The 24,971-nt window shown below is 40.0% G+C and overlaps 2 protein-coding genes across 2 annotated transcripts; both read left to right on the top strand.

Moving 5' to 3' along the window:
• The first annotated feature begins 3,052 nt into the window (after positions 1-3,052).
• serac1 (serine active site containing 1) lies at positions 3,053-18,864 on the top strand. The gene is made up of 17 exons (XM_063001464.1): positions 3,053-3,138; positions 4,916-5,006; positions 5,125-5,161; positions 5,311-5,453; positions 6,868-6,957; positions 7,567-7,695; positions 8,912-9,033; positions 9,133-9,261; positions 10,552-10,665; positions 11,562-11,724; positions 11,809-11,959; positions 13,260-13,395; positions 15,427-15,527; positions 15,633-15,730; positions 16,426-16,608; positions 16,713-16,856; positions 18,248-18,864. The coding sequence occupies exons 2-17, from the start codon at positions 4,916-4,918 to the stop codon at positions 18,382-18,384; spliced, it is 1,968 nt and encodes a 655-aa protein (XP_062857534.1). The 5' UTR covers positions 3,053-3,138; the 3' UTR covers positions 18,385-18,864.
• A 3,444-nt stretch (positions 18,865-22,308) lies between these two features.
• On the top strand, positions 22,309-24,874 carry gtf2h5 (general transcription factor IIH, polypeptide 5). Its single transcript, XM_063001465.1, has 3 exons — positions 22,309-22,374; positions 24,337-24,419; positions 24,510-24,874. The coding sequence occupies exons 2-3, from the start codon at positions 24,385-24,387 to the stop codon at positions 24,688-24,690; spliced, it is 216 nt and encodes a 71-aa protein (XP_062857535.1). The 5' UTR covers positions 22,309-22,374; positions 24,337-24,384; the 3' UTR covers positions 24,691-24,874.
• Positions 24,875-24,971: the final 97 nt, after the last annotated feature.

A 24,971-nucleotide genomic window follows, 5' to 3' on the forward strand; every position in this document is an offset into this window, starting at 1 on the left:
CCGTCAACATGATCGGCTGTGTCTGAGGAAGGGAGGAGCGCTGCAATAGTGACATCTACTGCTACCATCACATTGTCTGCTGCAAGCAGTGCCAAATAGGCCTGCTAGAGGGCGCCCAGTCGACCGGTAGCAGAACTGGGGCTCAAACTCGGAAGTTCAGAATCCCAGCGCTGGTGTGCTAGCGGATTATCCCGCTGCGCCACATGGGCGCCCGCAAGGTCCTTTGTTGATTGAACCTGTAATACTGGGTTGCTCGATCCGGTCCGGTTTTCTGTTGGTATGTGATGGGAACTCACCCAGTGTCACATTCTTGAGCCTTACAATTAAACAACCCTGGGAAAGAGGATTATCCTGCGACGACCCTTTTACAGACAGGATCTCATCTGTAAATCCATGTTATGCGCAGGCTGCGCTAGCTGTGGGTTGTGGTGTCACTTGGCATTTGTTTCCATTAAAGACCACCCTATTTATTTACGTCCTTCCCCATTTTTGTTAGATTAGCCACAGTATTGTTTTATCAGGGTGAAATGTTGTCTTGACTTCACCTTGCACTTCTCTCAAGGCGTAACCTTAATATGACAGGCTGCTCCATCCGTCTGTGAGCAATAGGTGTGGCAGAAATGTAAAAATTAGGAAGGGTGTCCACACACTTTTGGCCATTTAGTGTAGCCAGTGCAACATGGTACCTACATTTCCTGTAATAGTGACCTGTTGCTCTTTACGGGATTTCCCTTTTTCCTGTGGAGGAAATTATTTTACTAAACTGCACCAGCTGCAACATACCATCCTAAGGGCTCATTCAGATGAAAAGCGACAAAATGGCTTTTGAGCTGGCAGTGCCATTGTTTTTTATGTAGTGTTGTGGTGCCGCTTAGCTTGCTGTTGCTCTTCCCTGAGCACTGAGAACAGCGCACATTTGCGGAGTTGGTCATGCAACTGTATTGCTTGATTGAAGCACCTGATTAAACTTTAAGTATGAGGTATTAACCTAAAGCGCCTCCAATGAGACAAACTTTTGGATACGACATTGTAAAAGCAACTCAGGTCATACAAACATGGAGGAAAAACAGGAGAGTCTGAACCGTTAAGCTTTTTTAACATTAAGTGTTTTAGACTCTCTCAGAGAAGCTGATTCTCACTGTTTCTCAGAACCTCAAGCTGTAACACAAGTTAAAAAATTAAACCACAACACAGTGCAAAAAAATTCAGCTAAACTTAGATACATGTGGACGCATTCAGAGTGAATTTGGTGGTTTTTCCACACAAATGCAGATTCGTGTCGTGGTGCACTTTGACAAGCGCTGAGCGAAGCGGTCTTACAGACTTGTCTCTAATTAAAATTGTGTGGAGCATTTTAAAGTGCAATATACAACAATAGAGATACTGAACTATTGAGCACCAAGCTAAAATGTAGAAAAATCCCACAGCAGTTGTGTCCTCAGTTCTTAATCGCTTACAGAAGATTGTGAAAGGAAAGGCGAATGTCCCAGCCATTAAAATTGAATAAATAAATAAATAAATAAACACATTGATTAATTTAATTGATTAGTTGAAACATTAAATATTTGTCTTTGTACTGTTTTAATTGAATCCAGGTAAAAAATCATTCAAATCATTGTAATCCAGTCCAATGCAGTAACACACCACTGGGTGTAAAGTTTATACAGTGTAAAGTGTACTTTATACAGGTGTTTTATATTGTGGTCATTATGTGATATACCAGGGTTTTTCTTAATTTTGTGATAGAGTATAAATGTTACAATGCTGAATTTGTGATCCTTAATGTATTTCATTACAATGGCTAAAGTAACATGTCCAAAATACATGTATTATACAACATAAAACTCTTGTGTGATTTGTTTGTGTCAACATTACTTATATCAGAAGTATATCTTATATACTTACATCAAAGAATCCAACGTCAGCACCTGCTACACCACTTTTTCGACCAATGTATGTATATGTCTGTTCCCCTTTTTAAAAAATTACTAAATAATAATAATAATAAATGCAGTATTAACAGTATTAAAACAATTTGAGAAATAAGCTTTATTGTATTCATATAGTACATATTGCCTATGAAGGTGTGTCCACATATCATAACATACATATCATGTAAACATACCAAATAATACAAATCAGGGGCAGTGGTTGAACTTTGTACCTGGAGGCGTGAGGCACCAACACAGCTACACCAATCAGCCATAACATTAAAACCACCTCTCTGTTTCTACACTCACTGTCCATTTTATCAGCTCCACTTACCATATAGAAGCACTTTGTAGTTCTACAATTACTGACTGTAGTCCATCTGTTTCTCTACATTCCTTTTTAGCCTGCTTTCACCCTGTTCTTCAATGGTCAGGACCCCCACAGGACCACCACAGAGCAGGTATTATTTAGGTGGTGGATGATTCTCAGCACTGCAGTGACACTGACATAGTGGTGGTGTGTTAGTGTGTGTTGTGCTGGTATGAGTGGATCAGACACAGCAGCGCTGCTGAAGTTTTTAAATACCGTGTTCACTCACTGTCCACTCTATTAGACACTCCTACCTAGCTGGTCCACCTTGTAGATGTAAAGTCAGAGACGATCGCTCATCTATTGCTGCTGTTTGAGTCGGTCATCTTCTAGACCTTCATCAGTGGTCACAGGATGCTGCCCACGGGGCGCTGTTGGCTGGATATTTTTGGTTGGTGGACTATTCTCAGTCCAGCAGTGACAGTGAGGTGTTTAACAACTCCATCAGCAGCACTGCTGTGTCTGATCCACTCATACCAGCACAACACACACTAACACACCACCACCATGTCAGTGTCACCGCAGTGCTGAGAATGACCCACCAAGTAATAATAAATAGTGTGCTTTACTAGAGCTCAACATTTATCCTGCACAATCAAGCAAAAGATTCAGTAAAACAATGATTTGGGGTCGAAGCTCAAACGTCTTTCTTTGTAGAAATCATGATTAAGAACTAAGAAGATTCGGAATGAGATCCTATACTCGGTATTTTACGGTAATCACGTGGATGTTTCCTGTTTATGTTGGGTTTTGAAGGTGTAGAGGGAGGTTATACAGGGGGCTGAGGACTCAGTTTTCTCTAAAATACCTCAAACACACGTTACTCTGCACAACAAGGTAAATTACTATTAAATAATGTATGTAGCGGTGGACATTAGTTCTTGCAATTGCAGCTAATTTAGCCTGCGTGCTAACCCTCTGTGTTGACACTGTGTTAACACGTTTTTAGCTTAACGTGTTAAATAATCACTGTAATAATAGACATTCTATTATTCTATTACACTAATATTACTCAGATGACTGAACTAAAACTTTTGTTTTTTAATCTTACAAATACACCACAGCTAACAGTTCGCCCTGATTCAATAGCTAGTAAGTTTGACAACTGGTAATGGGCCGAATACCAAATCGCTACCTGTAGGTAAATATAGTGCACTGTGTAGGGAGTACAAGTCATTCATTGGTTCTTAAGGTAGTGCACTTATTTAGGGAATTAAATAACATTTGGTATTTAACACTTCAAGCAAAATAGTGCGACCTTTAGCTGAACTGAACATTTGAGTACTTGCACATACAGCCGATTTATCACAATAATTTGTTTAGTTTTGTTAATGACTACTATTAATTCTGTACTTCGACAACTTCACTGCTATGGTTAAATCACTGTACGATTATATTTTATCACTTAAACACTATGTTCTGTTTGTAATTCTGTTTTACATATGATTTATTTTGGCTAATAGTTGTTTTCATCTAAAATGTATTACTACTGTATAATTTAATATACAGTCTTAATCAGTTTAAAATAATGTAACAAACTCTACAGAAAATAAAGTTATTTGGCATTTTTCTGCACATTTTTGTAAGAAAATGTATTATTTCTATGTCGAATTTAATATTACTCACTTTCTCAACTTCTTATTTGATCAGGGTCGCTGGGGGTGCTGGAGCCTATCCCAGATTTTCAATGGGTGCAAGGCAAACAGTAACATTTGTAAACAACAATAGTAAACAACAACAGTAGTCCATTGCAGGGCAGACACACACAAACACACACACCTATAGGGAAATTCAGTGTCTCCAATTAACCTGACTGTTTTTGGACTGTGGGAGGAAACTGGAGCTCCCGGAGGAAACCCACACAGACACGGGGAGAACATGCAAACTCCACACGGAAAGGACCCGGACCTTTGATGTGAGGCGACAGTGCTACCCACTTAGCCACCGTGTCACCCTGAATTTAGTATTAGTAATTATTAAATATAAAATACTGTAATAAATTTTAATAGCATTATAATGATTTGAAGAAACACTATATGATAATAATAATAATAATGTTTGCATATGCCACATTTTGTTCAATTTAACAAACAAACAACTGAGATGAAACTCAGTGTTTATTTTGTTGTGTTGCTAAAATCTTGTAACAGATGTAATAAATGTGTAAAAAGCTAAAAGCCATTACATAAAATATGTTTGTTTTTAGAAAATGTGCATAAGTACTATGTTTTATCGTATAGCCCTTCCCTTTGTTTAATTTGAATGTAAGCTGAGAACTACACTGGCTGTTTTAAAGTTAGACATCTAAAGATTTGCTATTAGCTATTACTTGTTGCTTAGACAGGGTTAAGGGCCTTGCTCAAGGACCCAACAGTGGCTCCATAGCAGAGATTGGCATTTCAATTCCAGGCTCTGCTATGCAGCCACTGTTGGGTCCTTGAGCAAGGCCCTTAATCCTCTCTGCTCCGCCGTACTATGGCTGACCCTGCGCTCTGACCCCAGCTTCCAAACAAGCTGGGATACGCGATAAAAGAATTTCATTGTACTGTATAACTGTATATGTATATATCACAAATAAAGGATATCTTATCTTATCTTTTTGCCTAATTTGCAGATGTCTGTAGCTGTTTTGCGGTTGATGCCTTGTCGTAGACTAAGCACAACTGGTCCAGGCCTAAGAAAAGCAATTGCATGGAAAGATGTTCGTAAGTTTCGGAGTAGACTCTTGTGTTTTACAATAACTACCAGTTAACTACTGTGACTCACATGGATATGCAAACAATACACATTTATTACTTCTGGTGTTTGTGTTTTTTCTTGCAGGAAAAATAGCTAAAGTAACCGGTGCTATTGTACTGGGGTAGGTTTAATAATTTTCTTGTTTACAAGAAAGCCAGAGTTAATAATTACACTTCCTCTATAATTGTTAAGCATATTTTAGAATACAAACTGGTACAGTTTAGTGTCGATATTTGGTTCTGTAATGGTATTATGTGTGTATTCCTACAGCGGCTGTGTTTTTATCACTTATGAGGTCGTCAACTTGAACAAGGCGGTCACCATCGACACTCAAGCTATTCTACAAGAGAAACAGAAGTCTTTTATCTACCTAACCCCCATCACTAAGGTAGAACAGGAGATCCTAAGCACCAGTACGTTCCTTTTTTAATCTGTCATAGAATAATTAATGAAAAATGTTCTGTACTAGAAAGTCAAGATCGTCCAGTTGTTCTCTGGAGGACTCTTGACAAAGCAATGGTGGTATTTAAATTTTATTAACAATTAGTCAACACACTACATTGTGTATTGCAAAATTATGAGTTTAGTCACATGTACTATGTGATGATAATGTTCTTCTGCGAGTGATTGGAAGTCACTTCTTTGTCTGATTAACATAAACATAGTATTAATAGATGTACAAACAGCTTAAAACCACTGATTTTAAACCAGATTTAAAAAGAAAACATTTAGATTTTTCAAGTGACATCGCTGTTCGTTACAAGCCAGTGCCGGGTTTGGGGCAAGCTTAGCCTAGTGGTTATCAGAAGGTTGCTGGTTCAAGCCCCACCACTGCCAGGTTGCTGCTGTTGGGCCCTTGAGCAAGGCCCTTAACCGTCAATTGCTCAGACTGAATGTAAACGTAAAATGTAACAATTGTTTTTTTTAATTGAAGCTCAGGAAAACATTATAAAAAAAATTATAAAACATTATAAAAAAAAAACAACTTTGGTTCTAACAGGGTTTTAGCAGATTTGTGTTCTTGGACTGTTGTTTACTTAGACTAGAGTAAGGTAATGTTCACTATGGAAGCACTTCAGATCTGGACGAATGTCCTTCCTTTCATGCTGTTCTTCAATGGTCAGGACCACCACAGAGCAGGTATTATTTAGGTGGTGGATCATTCTCAGCACTGCAGTGACACTGACATGGTGGTGGTGTGTTAGTGTGTGTTGTGCTGGTATGATGGAGTTTTTAAACACCTCACTGTCACTGCTGGACTGAGAATAGTCCACCAACCAAAAATATCCAGCCAACAGCATCCTGTGACCACTGATGAAGATCTAGAAGACGACCGACTCAAACAGCAGCAATAGATGAGCGATCGTCTCTGACTTTACATCTACAAGGTGGACCGACTAGGTAGGAGTGTCTAATAGAGTGGACAGTGTGTGGACACGGTATTTAAAAACTCCAGCAGCGCTGCTGTGTCTGATCCACTCATACCAGCACAACACACACTAACACACCACCACCATGTCAGTGTCACTGCAGTGCTGAGAATGATCCACCACCTAAATAATACCTGCTCTGTGGTGGTCCTGTGGGGGTCCTGACCATTGAAGAACAGCATGAACGGGGGCTAACAAAGCATGCAGAGAACTACAGTCAGTAATTGTACTACAAACTACAAAGTGCTTCTATATGGTAAGTGGAGCTGATAAAATGGACAGTGAGTGTAGAAACAGAGAGGTGGTTTTAATGTTATGACTGATCACTGCATACTGTTATCATTTTAGCTGTTATTGCACAGCCCTAACATTTACAAATGTTCTGATTCTTCTTTAGATTTCACGTATAAAGCCAGAAAGGAACTCCATAAAGCAGCAAAAAAACTTATTGAACTATCATCTAAAGTCTTCCGTCGTCCCCTGGATGGTAAGAAATGACACTGTAGATATTATAGATACTTATTACACTGTCAGATAGATGTGTTATTATACACTTATGTAACTACTGTCTATAGTGTACAGATTAGTAAATCGAGTTGTGAATAGTAATTCTTATGTTTGCATCCTCAGTCTATTTATTGACTGTTAAACTCAGTAACGATCATTTATTTATTTAACTAAACATTTGAGAATGCATCACAAATTGCAGTTTATGTCCTTCACATTTAAAGTGTCCTTGTTTTTAGGAAGCACCTGGCCTGCACGTGCTTCCTGTGCACATATGCATAAGCACATTCATATTTTAGCCTATAGGTCACCGGTGTCACTGTATTTCAGAGGAGCAGGATATTGTGTTAACACTGCCATGTCTTACTTGCCTGATTCTATAACCTACTGCTAGTCTGTAGGACCTAAAGTTGGGTTACAGCATGATTAAACCATTGGGACTCAATAACGAACCTTAAGCTGCTTCAGCTGTGATGTGTTATATATAAATGACACTCAGATATTCAAGAGTTTAAGGTGTTTTAATGATGAAAATGAAGGAGCTGTTCACGGATTAATTATGTTTTGTATGCTAATGTGTCTGTGTTAGAGAGTCTAAGTCACATGGATGCAGATCCACATGAGTTCGCTTTGTGGGTGCTGTTAAAGAGGACCCGTTCTGCCAGTCAGTCAGAGCGCCTACAGGCTGTCCAGGACCTGGCACACACTCAGTGGCAGGGTAAGAGGCAACCGCCTGACCAAACTTCTTACTGTCTTCTGTTCTACTCTATGCTGTTCAGTGTCTTTTAGACCCAGGTAAGACTAAGATATGACGTGTTGCAATCATTTACACTGCAGTATGTTTTTATAGAATATTGTAGGTTGTATCTGGAATATATTAAATTACAGTTTTACTTTTATTGTCATGTCTTAAAGCTTTATTCAAAGCGACTTACAATTATGACTGAATACAGTTTGAGCAATTGAGCAATTTATTACTAGTACCTTAACCGATGAGCTACCACTGTCCTTATTACGTCTTATTACACCTGAAAGTGTACATTTAAGAAACTAATATTACAAATATATTGTTACGCATTTTCCTCCCAATCTAGTCGTATCCGATAACCCAGTTTGTAATCCCACCACTGCTTCTGCAGTACCGACCACTTCTTTTCACCTGCATTTTATATGGAAATCCGTATCGAGCATGGAGAGTCACGCACCGATGTTTGTTATCCCCTGTCTCTGTGCAGCACTCTAGATCAGCCACCAGAGGTTGTAACAGCAGCAGTTATGAGGAATCCTTGCATTCCTCCCTCTCTTAGACTATCCAATTATTGTCAGTATAGGCGCCCAGATGGTCGATAGCAGAGCTGAGATTCAAACTCATGAACCGTCAGTTACCTTAAGAGATTTAACTCATAAATCTCAAAGACTAGATGAATGTAATTTAGAAGAAACACCTAGTTCAAGGCAGGAATAACCTGGAGAGGGTGCCAAACCATTACGGGGGGCTTCGGACACACCATTTCCTTAAACAAAGCCTATAATGTCTGTGTAGATACCCAGCCAGCCAACAGCACAGCAGAGATTCGAACCCAGCAATGGTGGGCTAGCGTAGTAGACCACTGCTCTTCCAGAACGGCCAGTTACTATGTATTGTAGAGCTAATCTGGTAGTCTTACTGCATTCTCTGGTCTCTTGTGATTGTCGGCTATTTATGACAGATGTGTGACTGAATGCAGTTGTAGCCTAGTGATTCAGATACTAGTAACTGAAAGGACGCTGGTTCAAGCCCCACCACTGCCAGGTTGCCACTATTGGGCCCTCAATTGCTTAGACAATATATACTGTCACAGTACTGTAAGTCACTTTGGATGAAAGCGTCTGCAAAATGCTGAAAATGTAAATAAAATCTTAATAATCCTAATAATAATTTTTATCTATCACAGATTACCAGTACCAGACAGCAGCCCAGTCTATAGACCAGCGCACGGCTATCGGCCTGGCTCGCGCTCCTAACGTGAACCTACGCTTCTTCCTCTCCCCGCCCGCTCTTCCTGAAGTGCAGGATGTGGGTATCCATCACTGCGATGTGTTGTAATGTAGTTTTACATCCTGGAGATCTCGGAGCTGTTTGTGTTCCCGCTGACGGTGTGTGTTATGTTGCCAGGAGTTTCTGATAGAGGACGGTCTGAGGCAGCTGCTGGCCTCTCTGCCCCAGTCAGAGGTGGATCAGTGTGTGCAGTATTTCACCTCACTGGCTTTGAGAGAGAGCAACCAATCAATGGCTACACAAAGGGTGAGCAACAAACGTCTGATGGTCATTCATTAATTTATCATCCGTTTACCACCAGTGTATCCCAGTTAGGGTCGATTCAGGGGGCGAAAGGCAGGAAACACCCCATACAGGTCACCAGTTCATCACAGGACACACAGACACACACAGACTAAATGTCTTTGGACTTGTGGGAGGAACCCCACACGGACACAGGGAGAACATCCACACAGAAGGGATACCAGGGAATCGAACCCAAGCCCTTCTTAAAGTCAAGTGTCATGAAACAATAGCCGTGCTCCTGTGTACAAATGCAGCCAGGGGTGCCCAATACGTCGATGAACGAGGCGCGATCTACCAGCGTTCACTGTGCGATCGACTGGTAGATCGCGCCTCATTCAAACAGATCAACGTGATTGACATGAAATGTGGCCACTGTTTCTTTCATTTGCGGTTTGTTACCATAATTGTTACCAACATTTTCATTCATCAGTCGCCAGTTTGCGCCATTTTTAAATTTTTCCTTTTGTAACCTCCACTGTTTGTGAAGATGAGGCGCAACCAAGCACAAAGAAACCAGAAACGCTTCGATTGGGGCAGGAACGCTGCAGAGACGCTGTTCCATTCATATGTGGAAGAAGCTGATGGAGAAATTTTAACCCTCAATCTGACATTCATATGAAATCGAGCGCCTCTGCTGGACAGTTTTGGAACTTGCTGGCTCAGGAAAAATATCCAAACATAAGAAAATGTGCCACATATTTGCCAGCATTTTTAGATCGACCTACTTGTGTGAATCAGCCTTTTTCAAGATGAAAATAATGAAGTGTGAATATGGGTCCACACTTACTAATGAACACTTGGAAGCTGCTTGAGAATCGGTATCAGCATCTCCTGTCCAGATACATAAACCTGACCGACACATTCAGTGTAAATCATCAGAATGAGGTCAGTGTGATTTTTTTGTCTTGTAAAGTTGAATATCAATACAGGAACTGAAGCGCATTTAAAAAGCTTTAAAGCTGTTTTGAAAAATGATGAGGCCGACCTTAAAAAGTAGATCACGATGACCTGTCGACTGAAATAGTAGATCTCAAGCCACAAAGGTGTGGGCACCTATGGTCCAATCCATCACAGGGCTTCTGCTATCTCCTTCTAAACATAGCCGATCACGTCTGTGTAGAATCTGAACAGTTGTGGCCTAGCATAACAGAAATGTGTTTGCAAATGAGGTCTCGCCCAGTGTTAGTCTGGTGTTTCTAAAAAAAAATGGCAAATTATAACATACTGTTTATGTATTTGACATGTTTGTAGGGTGGGCTGTGGTGTTTTGGCGGGAATGGACTGCCATACGCGCAAAGTCTTACATCCATCCCCTCAGAGAAGGTGGAGTCTTTCTGCCTGCAGGCTCTGGTGCAGCACTCGAAGGTAAACGCAGATGATGAGTAGGATTTTAGTGGCTTTAGTGAGTACAGTGTAAATTATAGCAGCATTTTTTAGATAGACACACAGACACACAGACAGACACACAGACAGACAGACAGACAGACAGACAGATAGATAGTAAGCAGATAGATGGACATACAGATAGATAGACAGACTGATTGACTGACTGACAGATAGACAGATAAATAGATAGTAAGACAGATACATAGACAGACAGTAAGATAGACGGACAGATAGTAAGATACCTAGATAGATACATAGACAGACAGAGATATAAATAGACAGACAGATAGATAGCAAGACAGACAGACATACAGATAGATAGATAGATAGACAGACAGACAGACAGACAGACAGACAGAGATATAGACAGGCAGATAGTAAGATAGAAGGACAGATAGTAAGACAGATAGACAGACAGATGTATAGATAGTAAGACAGATAGGCAGACAGATAGATCTTTAGACAGACAGATTTAGACAGACAGCTAGGATACGTGAAGAAAGAATTTTGTTGTACTGTATGTCTGTATATGTATATATGACAAATAAAGGCAGTATATATATAAATATATATATATATATATATATATATATATATATATACAGACAGATAGATACTTCATTGATCCCGGAGGTTATTGTACTTTACATATAATGAATGTGTGTATATATATTTATTTATATACATATATACATGCATATAGCATCCTTAGTGTCAAAAGATGTTAGCCATTTAGAAAGAGAGTCTGCCTTGTTTTTACTTGTGAGTGGTTTTAAGTTGTGGTGCAGTTATAGGCTCTTTGTGTCATGGTTATAACAATACAAATACAGGACACGACACACAAGACACGACACACAAGGTTATTATGTTTATAGGTTAAGAGTCACTGCGATCACATGGTGGCTAACGGAGGGCTGCAGCTCTTACAGAGAGTTTACCAGCTTCGGCGCGACTCACAGAAGATTCAGCGCAACATCGTGCGCGTCATCGGAAACCTGGCGCTCAACGAGAACCTGCACACGGCCATCGTGCAATCAGGTACGACCTCACGACCTTCAGACCTGCTGTGCTGAACGATTTCTACTCTCATGTTTATTTAATACGGGACTGATCTCGCTGTAGGTTGGGTGTCTGTCCTGGCTGAGATGGCACAGTCTCCTCACATCCTACAGGCCTCCCATGCTGCCCGTGCTTTAGCAAACCTGGACCGAGATGCAGAGCTGCAGAAGTACCAAGATGGAGTCTATGTTTTACATCCACAGTGTAGAACCGGGTAATAAAACAAACTTTCGCTTGTTTTTTTATTTTCACACGTCATGTTGGCTTCTGTGCCACCTTTAAATACTGGATCCAAGGCCGTACCCATACACTGAACATTGGGGGAGATGGATAGATTTGGGAATTGGGAATTTGGCTTTCCTGCCATTCCTTCCATCAAAAACTGATGGGAAGGGCGCCCAGGTGGCGCAGCGGGATGTTTCCCTAGCACACCAGGGCCGATATTTTAAACTCCTCGGTTCAAAACTCGGCATTGCCACCCGTCAGCTGGGCTCCATCTAGCGGGCATAATTGGCAGTGTCTGCATCAGACTCTGATTGGCCACCGTGTCTGCTGGGTGGGATGACTGGACTATGTGGGTGGGGTCAGGGCAGTTGTAGCCTAGTGGTTAAGGTACTGGACTAGTAATCACAAGGTCGCTGGTTCAAGCCCCACCACTGCCAGGTTGCCCTTGTTGGGCCCCTGAGCAAGGCCCAATATTCTGTAACACTACTGTTTCCTGTTCTATAATCATCATCAAATATTGATGTGTCCAGATCCGTGTTCGAACCTAAGCAGTGCTATTGGCCGTCCAGGTGTCCACACAGTCATGATTTGCTGTGTCTGGGGGACAAGGGGGATGGCTGAAAAAGAACTATGACAGATTTGAGCCCTGTTTAGGTTATTCTTGCCTTGCGCCCAGTGTTTTCCAGTGTAACTGGACCTGATATGACCCTGTCTGACCAGGAGCATAAAGCTGTTGATGAAATGAGTTTTCATACATATTTATTCCATTTACAAAAATGCAACTGGGCGGCCTCAAAGCAAGACAGTCCTGGGTTCGATCCCCAGGTGGGGCGGTTCCGAGTCCTTTCTGTGTGGAGTTTGCTTGTTCTCCCCGTGTCCGTGTGGGTTTACTCTGGGTGCTCCGGTTTCCTCCCACAGTCCAAAGACGTGCAAGTGAGGTGAACTGGAGACACTAAACTGTCCGTGACTGTGTTTGATATAACCTTGTGAACTGATGAATCTTGTGTAATGAGTAACTACCGTTCCTGTCATGAATGTAACCAAAGAGTAAAACATGACGTTAAAATCCTAATAAACAAACAAACAAACAAAAATGCAACTGAAGAACAACCATTAAAGAAAAACCAAATGAAATAAGGGAATGAAGGGAATAAATGCAATTGTAAATGATAATAATAATAATAATGGTACAGCTGTACAGTCAGTCATATAAGCCATTGATAGCCAATATATTAGATTTTCTCTGATTTGCTCACTTTGTGCCTCCTTTTTGTATCTTTCTAAATCAGCCAGCCCATAAAAGCAGACGTCCTGTTTGTCCACGGCCTTCTGGGTGCTGCTTTTAAGACGTGGAGACAAAAGGACTGTGATCTAACGGAGGAAAAATCAGGAGAATCAGAAGATTACACCGAGTGCTGGCCCAAGGTACGATTCACATCTTTAAACATCAGTGGTCTTAACTTTTAACCCAGTGGTCCCCAACCACCGGGCCACAGACCGGGCCGCACAGAAAGAATGAATAATTAGAGATTGCTAGAAAAGCTGCTTCTATTTTGGATGTTTTTGTCTTATTGTCACCCCTAGGTGGGAGCAGCAAAAAAGCTCATTTTACGTTGTTTGTGAGCAGTATTATTAAATCCTCCTGCCCCCGCCGGTCCGTGAAATTATATCTTATATGAAACCGGTCCATGGTGCAAAAAAGGTTGGGGAATGCTGTTTTAACCCACTGAACGATCCTTGATAAATATTTAATCTACTTAGTCCAGACACTCAATTGGTATTGAATTGAATTTACCACACTTACCAGTCTGATCCATTGGGCAAGATCACAGTTACACCTAGGGGTACTTTAGAGTATTCCCAGTTTCCCTTCTATATGTTTTTGGAGTTTGGGGGAACTGAAACTGAAATAACTGGGAGAAATCCATGAGGAGAAGATGCAAAAGCGAGGATTGAACCCAGAACCTCAGAAATCATGTTGATATGTGGCTCCCTCTCATCCAGCTGCACCATCATGTTATGTATAAACAAGCCAACACACAGAGCGAATTTTATTATTTTAAACTATATTTTATTAATTTTAGAAAAATAGATTCTGTGCATCCATCAGAGACACTACCTCATTTTTAATGTGGCTCAAAGAGGTGGTCGGTGTCATAAAATACATAAAAAAATAAATCTGATTCCCTGGTTCGAATCTCAGCTCTGCTTCCGGACGGCCGGGCGCCCTCTAGCCAAGTTCACACTACAGGATTTTTTGGCCAGATTTTCGCTCGGCGGCTGGTCGGCGCTAGATTTGCCGGCTCGGGAGCAACTCGGCGTTTGCTCGGCGATCAAAACTCGGCTCTCAGTCGCTATGTGTGAACTATCCAACAACTCGATCCGACCGGCTCGCCGAGCGCGATTGAGATTTCTAGCACGTCAGATATCTGATCTCAGTTGCACGTCTGGCAATGAGTGCTCTGTCGAACAGCCAATGAGAACGCAGGATACGGTGTGAGGGGAAACAAGGAGAGGAGTGTAAACAGGTGGGACAGGGGGATAATATAGTTTATATCAGAATACATCAGCACACACACGTCTTACAGTATTTCTGACCTGATCGTTCTCTACAAAACACCAACGTTGCATTGCAAACATATTTATTAACCTCCAACTTACTATAGAACAATCCGTACTGTTCGTGTTGCCAAATCCACTCAGATTCATTTATTTTTCCTCCTTGATTTTACGCTGCACATCAGCGCACAAACACTTTGATTACTTGTTGACGTGCAGTTTTGGACGTGGTATCATTAAACCCCTTGTCACTTCTTGCGTTTGTTTTCGTGACAAAACGTAGTTTGGGAGACCAGAGAATCTCGCCTGTGATTCCAGTTGGTTGTGTAGTGTGAAACCCCCTATCGCCGATCATTCATGTAGTGTGAAATCCACACCGACTGAAAGACTCCCGAGTGCAAAAGATTCAGTCGTGTAGTGAGAACTGTACAGCGACCCGACAAATCAGAAAGTCGTGTTGTGTGAACTTGGCATAAGAAGGGGTCGAGGGACCGTGCAGGCATCAGAGAGGGTGTGGGGCAGGCAAATATACCCTCCTCGGATGCAATCGGGATGTAGGTAATATGTAGGTAGTATGGTGGCTTAGGTTGTAGAGGTTTTTGATGACCTGGAAAGGTTCATGTTTTTTCTGTGTCTGCATGGGTTTCTTTTGGTGTACTGCACCTTAACCTTAGACTGCTCTAAGTTGCCCCAAGGTCAGAGCAAGTGTGTTGCCAAATTCACTACGACCAAAACTATGACAAAGAGAAAGTGGTTATTGTAAATTTAAAAATATATATAATAATTAAATCATGTGTTTAAATGATTGTATTGTACTGGTCATGCTTTACTGTTATTATAGGTGGTTCTGCTTTACATCTTGTAATAAACGTCTGTTCTTACTGATTTGACCTGCAGTCCTGGTTGGCAGCGGACTGCCCCCACCTCAGAATCCTGTCCGTAGAGTACGACACGCACCTCAGTGACTGGAGATCCAAGTGCCCTGCTGAAAACCAAAGGTAAACTGGAAAATAAAACAAAAAATATTCCCTTAGGTGTGTCTAGCAGGTTCGGTGTTTACCTTGCACCTCAGGGTTTGACTTTAACCCCGTTTGGTTCTGTAGGAAGTCTCTGGCGTATAGGAGTGGAGAGCTGCTGAAGAAGCTGAAGGCTGCCGGAGTCGGAGACAGACCTGTGGTTTGGGTGGCACACAGTATGGGAGGTTAGTCATCAGCGGGTCAGTGGGTTTCCTCAAGATTCATTACGAACACATATAGACACTCTATATGATTACTTGTAGACGTTCCTGAGTAACACATCAGTGTATATGATTTATAGTTGTATGTATATAGTTGTAACCCTAGTGGTTAAGGTACTGGACTAGTAATGGAAAGGTCGCTGGTTCAAAAGCCCCACCACTGCCAGGCTGCCACTGTTGGGCCCTTGAGCAAGGCCCTTAACCCTCAATTGCTTAGATAATATACTATCACAATACTGTTAGTCGCTTTGAATAAAAGTGTCTGCTAAATGCCAAAGATGTAAATAAAAATCTATGTGATAAGCTTGTAGACGTTCCTAAGTGGCACTATCATTAATCAGAGAGATGCCGTTTGTGCCCTAGTGGCTCTTTCTTTGGAACAAACAGGATGGCACTTTAGTCACCCATGTGGACCCAGAGCAACTCTTAAAAAAAAAAAAAAAAAAAAAAAAGGGTCGTAGACAAAGATAATATTAATTAAATAAATGAATTTTAAGAAAGAAACTTGTACACGAACGCCCCCTTGTGGAAGCTTTACGTTACACATTGTAAACCACAGTGGGACCAGATTTACACCATTTTCATTCGTTAAGTACTTCATTGTGCTTCATTTTAAAAGTCACATGCAGTTGTAGAGACGTCTTGTATCTTTACACTAGGTCTGCTTGTGAAGAAGATGCTTCTTGATGCATCTAAGGATCCTGAGCTGAGTCCCTTGGTCAAGAACACGAAGGGTCTGTTGTTCTACAGCGTACCCCATCGTGGCACGTTTATGGCAGAGTACTCTGTAAACGTGCGGTATCTCCTGTTCCCCTCCATAGAAGTGAGAGAGCTCTGCAGAGGTTTGATCTGCTTCAGTCCTGCCGTTTTATTTCTCCCTCATGTGTTTCATTTGGTTTTGTTCTGTAAATTAAGACTTTTTTTTTTTACTTTGTGAACATTTCAGACTCTCCAGCCCTGCGGGACCTGAATGAGAATTTCCTCAACATGGCAGAAGAGAACGAGTTCAAGATTCTGAGCTTCGCTGAAACCTTGCCTACGTCTGTCGGTCCAATGCTGAATATATTAGTCGTTCCTGCTCAGTCGGCAGGTAGGTCAGAGTTTTAATGATTTTAACCCAAGTGAATGTAAACTTATGATATCAACTGTATCTATAAAGTTTAGGTTATAGACTGTGTGTTAGCTCCAGTAATCCTATAGTTTCCATGCAAAGAACAAAAGATCCTTCGTGACATATAGATTTGTGGAATACTTTGTGGATTACATTATTATGACCACTTCCTACTTTCGACGGTGGCAGCGCGTAGCTCATGAAGGAAGTTACGTTTGGTGAGCTGGTTAGGTGGGTATATAAGGTGTGTGATAGGCTGCACACATATCCCTCGTTGCTGTCATGGGTAAAAGTGGTGTGTCGCAAAACGGGATGATTATTAGCTTTTGGGCCAAGGGTGGCAGTATTTCTAAAACTGTGCAGTTTGTGAACTGTTCATGTGCTGCTCTGGTGAAAGTCTATTGTGAGTGGACAAACGAAGGGCAAAGACACGCTACAGTGGAGCAGCTGCCAAAATAAACCAGGGGGCGACCAGACGTGTGTCTAAAACAGTTCAGCAAACCCTACTGCGTATGGCTCTCCAAAGCAGCCGGATGGTCAATGCACCTCTGATAATGAAGTTCCATTTTCACAGCAGCATCAAAATTGGACCTTTAATGATTGGGACAAGGTTTCCTTCTCTGGTCAGTCACATTTTCTGCTTCACTGAATGGATAGACGTTGGCGTGTCAAACGAGAAACATCAGAGAACAAAGACCCTTTAACCACTGCTGGAAGAACACAAGCTAGTGGTGACATTCTCTGGTGCCATGCCCATGCATCCATGTGGAGGGCAATCTCACACGATTTGGGTACGAATCCATCCTTCCAGATCACATACACCCATACATGCTGATTGTCTTCCCTGGGGTGGACAGGATCTTCCAGCAAGACAATGCGACTCGTCACATGGCTAGAAATGTCCCACAGTGGTTGGAAGAGCATGACCAAGACCAAGACTTCCAAGTACTACCCCCTAATTCCCCAGACTTAAACCCAATTGAGCATCTGTGGGTTGTCCATGGTCGTGTTGGCTCTGTGGATCCTCCCCCAGGTCCCCTTCAGGCAGCTGTGGGATGCACTGCAGTCAGCATGGCTCCAGATAGCTGTGACAACCTACAAGGACCTTAATGAGTTCCTCCCGGCCCGTCTAGCTGCTGTCCGTGCTGCACACGTCAGTTACTCTGGATATCAGCTCATAATAATGTGACTTGACTGCTTTTGATTTTTAATTGATTTTTTCACTAAATTATTCATTTATTGGGTCAATTTAAAGTCAGTAAGCACTGCTAGGAATGAATTCTTTCTTAAAAACACTTTCTTTATACTAACACAGAGAGCAGGTCACAAAAAATGTGTACTTACTGTCCCATAACCTCCCTCACTTTCAGATTTAGGTGTCGGAGACCTGATTGAAGTGGATGTCAATCATCTCAACATCTGCAAACCTGAGAAGAAGGACACGTTCCTCTACAAGAGCAGCTTACAGTTCATCCAGGACGCTCTCAAAGAGCAAATACAAAACTGAATCCTTCCGAATGTCAAGTCGCACGTCCAGATCTTCCATACGAGCCATCGATATGAGAAATGAACCAAGAATTATGGACTAGATATAAAAGAGTCATTCTGAAATTTGTAAACACGGTTTTGAAGAAATTATTGTACATGATGCCTCGATATTTTACACTTAACTAATTATCCTTAACTTAAACGGTAACATCTTAATTTTTAATGTTTGATATACAGATTTGTTTTGCTGATACTGTGTCCATTCGTGTAATCCCTTTTAACTCTGCCCATCATCTAACTCTTATTTATTTTATTTATTCTGCCAGCCAGGTGGAGCATCCCCGACTCACCATACGTTTGGTCGAACTACCTCAAATGTACAAGACTTTAACTGTATAAAGTATTTTCACGCATCAGTAATAACTATTAAACCTGTTAGAATCTTGCCAAAACGTGTTATCAGAACCTGAGCACAACAAATAAAATGTTTGTCATTTCATGTGTGTGATTATTAAAAGTCTAATTATCTAGTATGTTCTGCACTTGGATAAACAATAAAAGTAACATTTAAAAGTTAAGAATGTTAAAGAAAACCCATTAAGCTTGTTAATAAACTTATTAAGTGCTTACTTTATGACCATGTTGGTTGGCTTTTAAGTAAACAAATGCAAACAAGTTCTTTATAGAATACTTACTACAAACTATAGACCACTTACTAGTAATATCCTCCTGAGACATAAATTAAGTGTTGGGGTGGTAAAAAAACACATTGCAAAGAAAATTTTTTTTTACAATACGTCCACTGTAGCGGACAACAGGATTTCATTGTTCGCAAAGTATGTTAATTGAAATATCCGCTGAAATCATCCAGTAAAAACAAACAATTCCTCAAACAAAACTAATAACAAATGAAATACAGAAAAATGGAACGTTTCACCTGAACCTTTTGTGATTTCATTAGACATTTGACACTAGATGGTATTTCATGAAGCATTCTAACTGGAGACACAGAGGAACATGTTGCACTTGCATCTCACAAATGTTTGTTTTTTGCATCCAGGCATTCTGCATCTGGAAGCATTTGGAATGTTGATCATTGGGGTAAATGAATTGCACCATATTTTCTTATTCTCACATCTGGGCAGGGCTTCCAACATTTCCAGACAGACTTTTTGATCACTTGAGTCAGTGTCATCTCGTTGACTTACCTGTGCCTGGGATATCAGTTCTTCAGTCAAGGAGAGTTTGAACTCCAGGTATTGGGAGGTTTTCTTTGCAGGTCTTTGCATCATCTGGCTGTCTTGTCTGTATTGAATCCATGAGTTGGTGATGGCCAAATCAGTGAAGTGAAGCATGGTACAAACAGTCCACTTCTTTGTACGACTGGACATTCTGTGGTAGCTGAGCATGCGTTCACACATGTCAACACCCCCATGTTACTGTTATACTCTGCTGTGAAGAGCAAAATGTTTACCCACGGATTAGTAATCCGTACTCTCAGTTTATAAACTGTACCAACAGATTAGTAATCTGTACTCTCAATGTATAAACTGTACCCACAGATTAGTAATCCGTACTCTCAGTTTATAAACTGTACCCACAGATTAGTAATCCGTACTCTCAGTTTATAAATTGTACCCACAGATTAGTAATCCGTACTCTCAGTTTATAAACTGTACTCACGGATTAGTAATCCGTACTCTCAATTTATAAACTGTACCCACAGATTAGTAATCCGTACTCTCAGTTTATAAACTGTACTCACGGATTAGTAATCCGTACTCTCAGTTTATAAACTGTACCCACAGATTAGTAATCCGTACTCTCAGTTTATAAACTGTACCCACAGATTAGTAATCCGTACTCTCAATGTATAAACTGTACCCACAGATTAGTAATCCGTACTCTCAATGTATAAACTGTACCCACAGATTAGTAATCCGTACTGTCAGTTTATAAACTGTACCCACAGATTAGTAATCCGTACTCTCAGTTTATAAACTGTACCCACAGATTAGTAATCAGTACTCTCAATGTATAAACTGTACCCACGGATTAGTAATCCGTACTCTCAGTTTATAAACTGTACCAACAGATTAGTAATCTGTACTCTCAATGTATAAACTGTACCCACAGATTAGTAATCCGTACTCTCAGTTTATAAACTGTACCCACAGATTAGTAATCCGTACTCTCAGTTTATAAACTGTACCCACAGATTAGTAATCCGTACTCTAAGTTTATAAACTGTACTCACGGATTAGTAATCCGTACTCTCAATTTATAAACTGTACCCACAGATTAGTAATCCGTACTCTCAGTTTATAAACTGTACTCACGGATTAGTAATCCGTACTCTCAGTTTATAAACTGTACCCACAGATTAGTAATCCGTACTCTCAGTTTATAAACTGTACCCACAGATTAGTAATCCGTACTCTCAGTTTATAAACTGTACCCACAGATTAGTAATCAGTACTCTCAATGTATAAACTGTACCCACAGATTAGTAATCCGTACTCTCAATTTATAAACTGTACCCACAGATTAGTAATCCGTACTGTCAGTTTATAAACTGTACCCACAGATTAGTAATCCGTACTCTCAGTTTATAAACTGTACCCACAGATTAGTAATCAGTACTCTCAATGTATAAACTGTACCCACAGATTAGTAATCCGTACTCTCAGTTTATAAACTGTACCCACAGATTAGTAATCCGTACTCTCAGTTTATAAACTGTACCCACAGATTAGTAATCCGTACTCTCAGTTTATAAACTGTACCCACAGATTAGTAATCCGTACTCTCAGTTTATAAACTGTACCCACAGATTAGTAATCCGTACTCTCAGTTTATAAACTGTACCCACAGATTAGTAATCCGTACTGTCAGTTTATAAACTGTACCCACAGATTAGTAATCCGTACTGTCAGTTTATAAACTGTACCCACGGATTAGTAATCAGTACTCTCAATGTATAAACTGTACCCACAGATTAGTAATCAGTACTCTCAATGTATAAACTGTACCCACAGATTAGTAATCCGTACTCTCAGTTTATAAACTGTACCCACAGATTAGTAATCCGTACTCTCAGTTTATAAACTGTACTCACGGATTAGTAATCCGTACTCTCAATTTATAAACTGTACCCACAGATTAGTAATCCGTACTCTCAGTTTATAAACTGTACTCACGGATTAGTAATCCGTACTCTCAGTTTATAAACTGTACCCACAGATTAGTAATCCGTACTCTCAGTTTATAAACTGTACCCACAGATTAGTAATCCGTACTCTCAGTTTATAAACTGTACCCACAGATTAGTAATCAGTACTCTCAATGTATAAACTGTACCCACAGATTAGTAATCCGTACTCTCAATTTATAAACTGTACCCACAGATTAGTAATCCGTACTGTCAGTTTATAAACTGTACCCACAGATTAGTAATCCGTACTCTCAGTTTATAAACTGTACCCACAGATTAGTAATCAGTACTCTCAATGTATAAACTGTACCCACAGATTAGTAATCCGTACTCTCAGTTTATAAACTGTACCCACAGATTAGTAATCAGTACTCTCAATGTATAAACTGTACCCACAGATTAGTAATCCGTACTCTCAGTTTATAAACTGTACCCACAGATTAGTAATCCGTACTCTCAGTTTATAAACTGTACCCACAGATTAGTAATCAGTACTCTCAATGTATAAACTGTACCCACAGATTAGTAATCCGTACTCTCAGTTTATAAACTGTACCCACAGATTAGTAATCAGTACTCTCAATGTATAAACTGTACCCACAGATTAGTAATCCGTACTCTCAGTTTATAAACTGTACCCACAGATTAGTAATCCGTACTCTCAGTTTATAAACTGTACCCACAGATTAGTAAACTGTGGAACGACAATCTACTCCACTCCAGCAGAGGGCGACAAAACGTCAGATCCGTATAGAAAGACAGACGACAACAAAAACGGTGGATTGAGAGCATATTGTAAGTATAAATATAATAAATAACATTTTCTTTTCACTGTTTTATTAAAAATATGATTAAATATGGTTTAATAATTAAACAAGTGCTGTAATTAGTGACCGGTTATGTTTAAACTGCTCGTTCCGTGGTCCAATACCAGTTTGCTAATGCTAACTGTGGTTAGCATGTAAGCTAACGACGTGAAATAATACAAGTTTATATAATATTGTTTATTATTTTGAATGTTAAACCTGAAAAATAAAATAATAGTAATAATAAATTCAGGTTATTGCTGTGGACACCACACTTAATTATTCAGTTCAGGAGTTTTAGGCACACCTATTGCATACAGGTGTATAATATTTATTATATTCAATACATTATTATTATTATTATTATATTTTATACATAAGTAAAGAATTAAAGAACATATTTTTCCATTGTGCACAAAGTGAGGTTCATCAGGACAAAGTTTTAATAAGTTTGGTGTGGAGGAACTTCAGTAGCCTGCTCCCAAATTGTATTGAACACATTTGGGATGAATTGGAACCCTACTTAAAAGCCAGGCCTTTTTGTTAAACATTAATACCTGACCTCAGAAATTGCTCTATTGCCATTTTTCAGATGGGCACAGGTTCCTACAGACACACTCAGAAATCTTGTGAATCAGTCTTTACTGACAGAAGGCGGCTGTTTTCACTGTTTCCACTCTCCATAGCTAATATTTTTTTTAATTTTCTTATTTTTATTTTATTCTACTCTATTTTACTTACTCTATTTACTGTACTTACACTGTACTGGAGCTGCTGTAACACTTGAATTTCCCTCATAGGGATCAATAATGGAATCTTATCTTATCTTAAGAATTCCCAGGATCTTGCCACATAAATCCCAACGTTGTACCAAATATCCCACGTAACGGAAAACAACAAAATTATGAAGATATAAAGATATAGGTTTATATTTATATAACATATTGTATTTTCACAATTATTCACAAAAACAGAAATCCCGAGTTGTGTCCTGTCTGATCTGATTAACCATAGAAATGGCCAGCGACAACCAGAGGTGATTATTTAATAATAGTACACTTTAGTTACTCCTTATTTATGACTGTAGACCATAAAATTACATTCAGAGTTTAATAGCTTGAGTGCAAATTAAAAATCCCAAGATTACTTGGCTAAATACCCAAATCCCAAGAGTGGCAACTGACTGTTATAGCTGCAAGGTGGAATGGCATGGTTTTTGGAATGGAATGTCTAACAAGCTCATGGTCAAGCGTCTACATATTACATTTTTGGATTTTATTTAAAGTCAAATATCACTTTTATGGCAAGATGCATTGCAATAAAAGGCATTTTTTTAAATGTTTCGTAATATTACATAATAATAATAAAATGATTAAACAATCCAGCTCATTGTTTGGTTAATACCGTCGATTAAAAATGTCATTTCATTTCATTTTCATCACTTCAGTGGCACAACAGTAAAAAAAAAAAAAGCTAGCTAATGCTCTCAAGTTGAGCTGTGCTATTGACCTGGCCAGGCGTCTAACAGGCACAATTGATAGTGCCTGAATGAAGGAGGGAGGTCGGAAAGGGTTCTGATTGCTGTCACAGATGCGAGATATAAAAATGCACATTATATTATGCATTGCTTTGGGCAGGACAGTGGCTCGGTGGGTAGCACTGTTGCCTTACAGCAAGAAGGTCCTGGGTTCTCCGTGTGTCTGTGTGGGTTTCCTCCGGGAGCTCCGGTTTCCTCCTACAGTCCAAAGGTGTTCAAGTGAGGTGAACTAGAGATACAAAATTGTCCATGACTGTGTTTGATATTAAACTTGTGAACTGATGAATCTTGTGTAATGAGTAACTACCGTTCCTGTCATGAATGTAACCAAAGTGTAAAACATGATGTTACAAATACTGAATAAATAAATATAATGGAGCCAGTGCTAATCAGTGTTTATTATTTTCCATCTAGGCAGCGGTGTTTATTCTGAGGATTTGTGATAATCAGCCGTTCTTCAAAATGGTGAACGTGTTAAAAGGAGTTCTTGTGGAATGGTAAGTGACACTTTGGCAGTATTTAAACATCTAAACTACCTGATTGTACGTTAACTTTATTTAAATGAATTTGCTCGCCTCGTTTAACAGTGACCCTGCCATGAAGCAGTTCCTGTTGTATCTGGATGATACCTCGGCGCTGGGAAAGAAGTTCATCATTCAGGACTTGGACGATACGCACGTTTTTATTTTGGCTGAAGTTGTACAGATACTGCAGGAGAAAGTGGGAGACCTCATGGACCAGAACTCTTTTCCTATCACTCAGAAATGAGAACGAGGACACGTTTCCATTCCTTTTTTGGGCGGTTTTGGCATTTTTATGAAGTCTAAAAGTGGTTCTGCATTTTCCAGACTTGATTTTTTTAAGAAGCTTAAAGTTTTTTGTTTGTGTTTTGTTGTGTTCTACTGTTAGTTCATTTCCAGCAGTCAAGTTAATTAAAGAATTCATCATTCGGTTTGCTTTTGTCTCTAATTTGCGGTTCAAGCATAAAGAGTTTGTATTCCAATTCATTCTAATTGCTTTAATGTCTGGTAAGTTACACTGAATAACAA

This window comes from Trichomycterus rosablanca, chromosome 9 (genome assembly GCF_030014385.1).
Source record: "Trichomycterus rosablanca isolate fTriRos1 chromosome 9, fTriRos1.hap1, whole genome shotgun sequence".
Taxonomy (NCBI): Eukaryota; Metazoa; Chordata; class Actinopteri; order Siluriformes; family Trichomycteridae; genus Trichomycterus; species Trichomycterus rosablanca.

Bases quoted from the DNA above. Each gene is read 5' to 3' on its own strand.
- serac1 (XM_063001464.1), top strand. From the start codon at position 4,916: ATGTCTGTAGCTGTTTTGCGGTTGATGCCTTGTCGTAGACTAAGCACA. The intron at 5,454-6,867 runs GTACGTTCCTTT...ATTCTTCTTTAG, and splicing joins ACAGGAGATCCTAAGCACCA to ATTTCACGTATAAAGCCAGA. The intron at 13,396-15,426 runs GTACGATTCACA...TTTGACCTGCAG, and splicing joins ACACCGAGTGCTGGCCCAAG to TCCTGGTTGGCAGCGGACTG.
- gtf2h5 (XM_063001465.1), top strand. From the start codon at position 24,385: ATGGTGAACGTGTTAAAAGGAGTTCTTGTGGAATG. The intron at 24,420-24,509 runs GTAAGTGACACT...CTCGTTTAACAG, and splicing joins AAAGGAGTTCTTGTGGAATG to TGACCCTGCCATGAAGCAGT.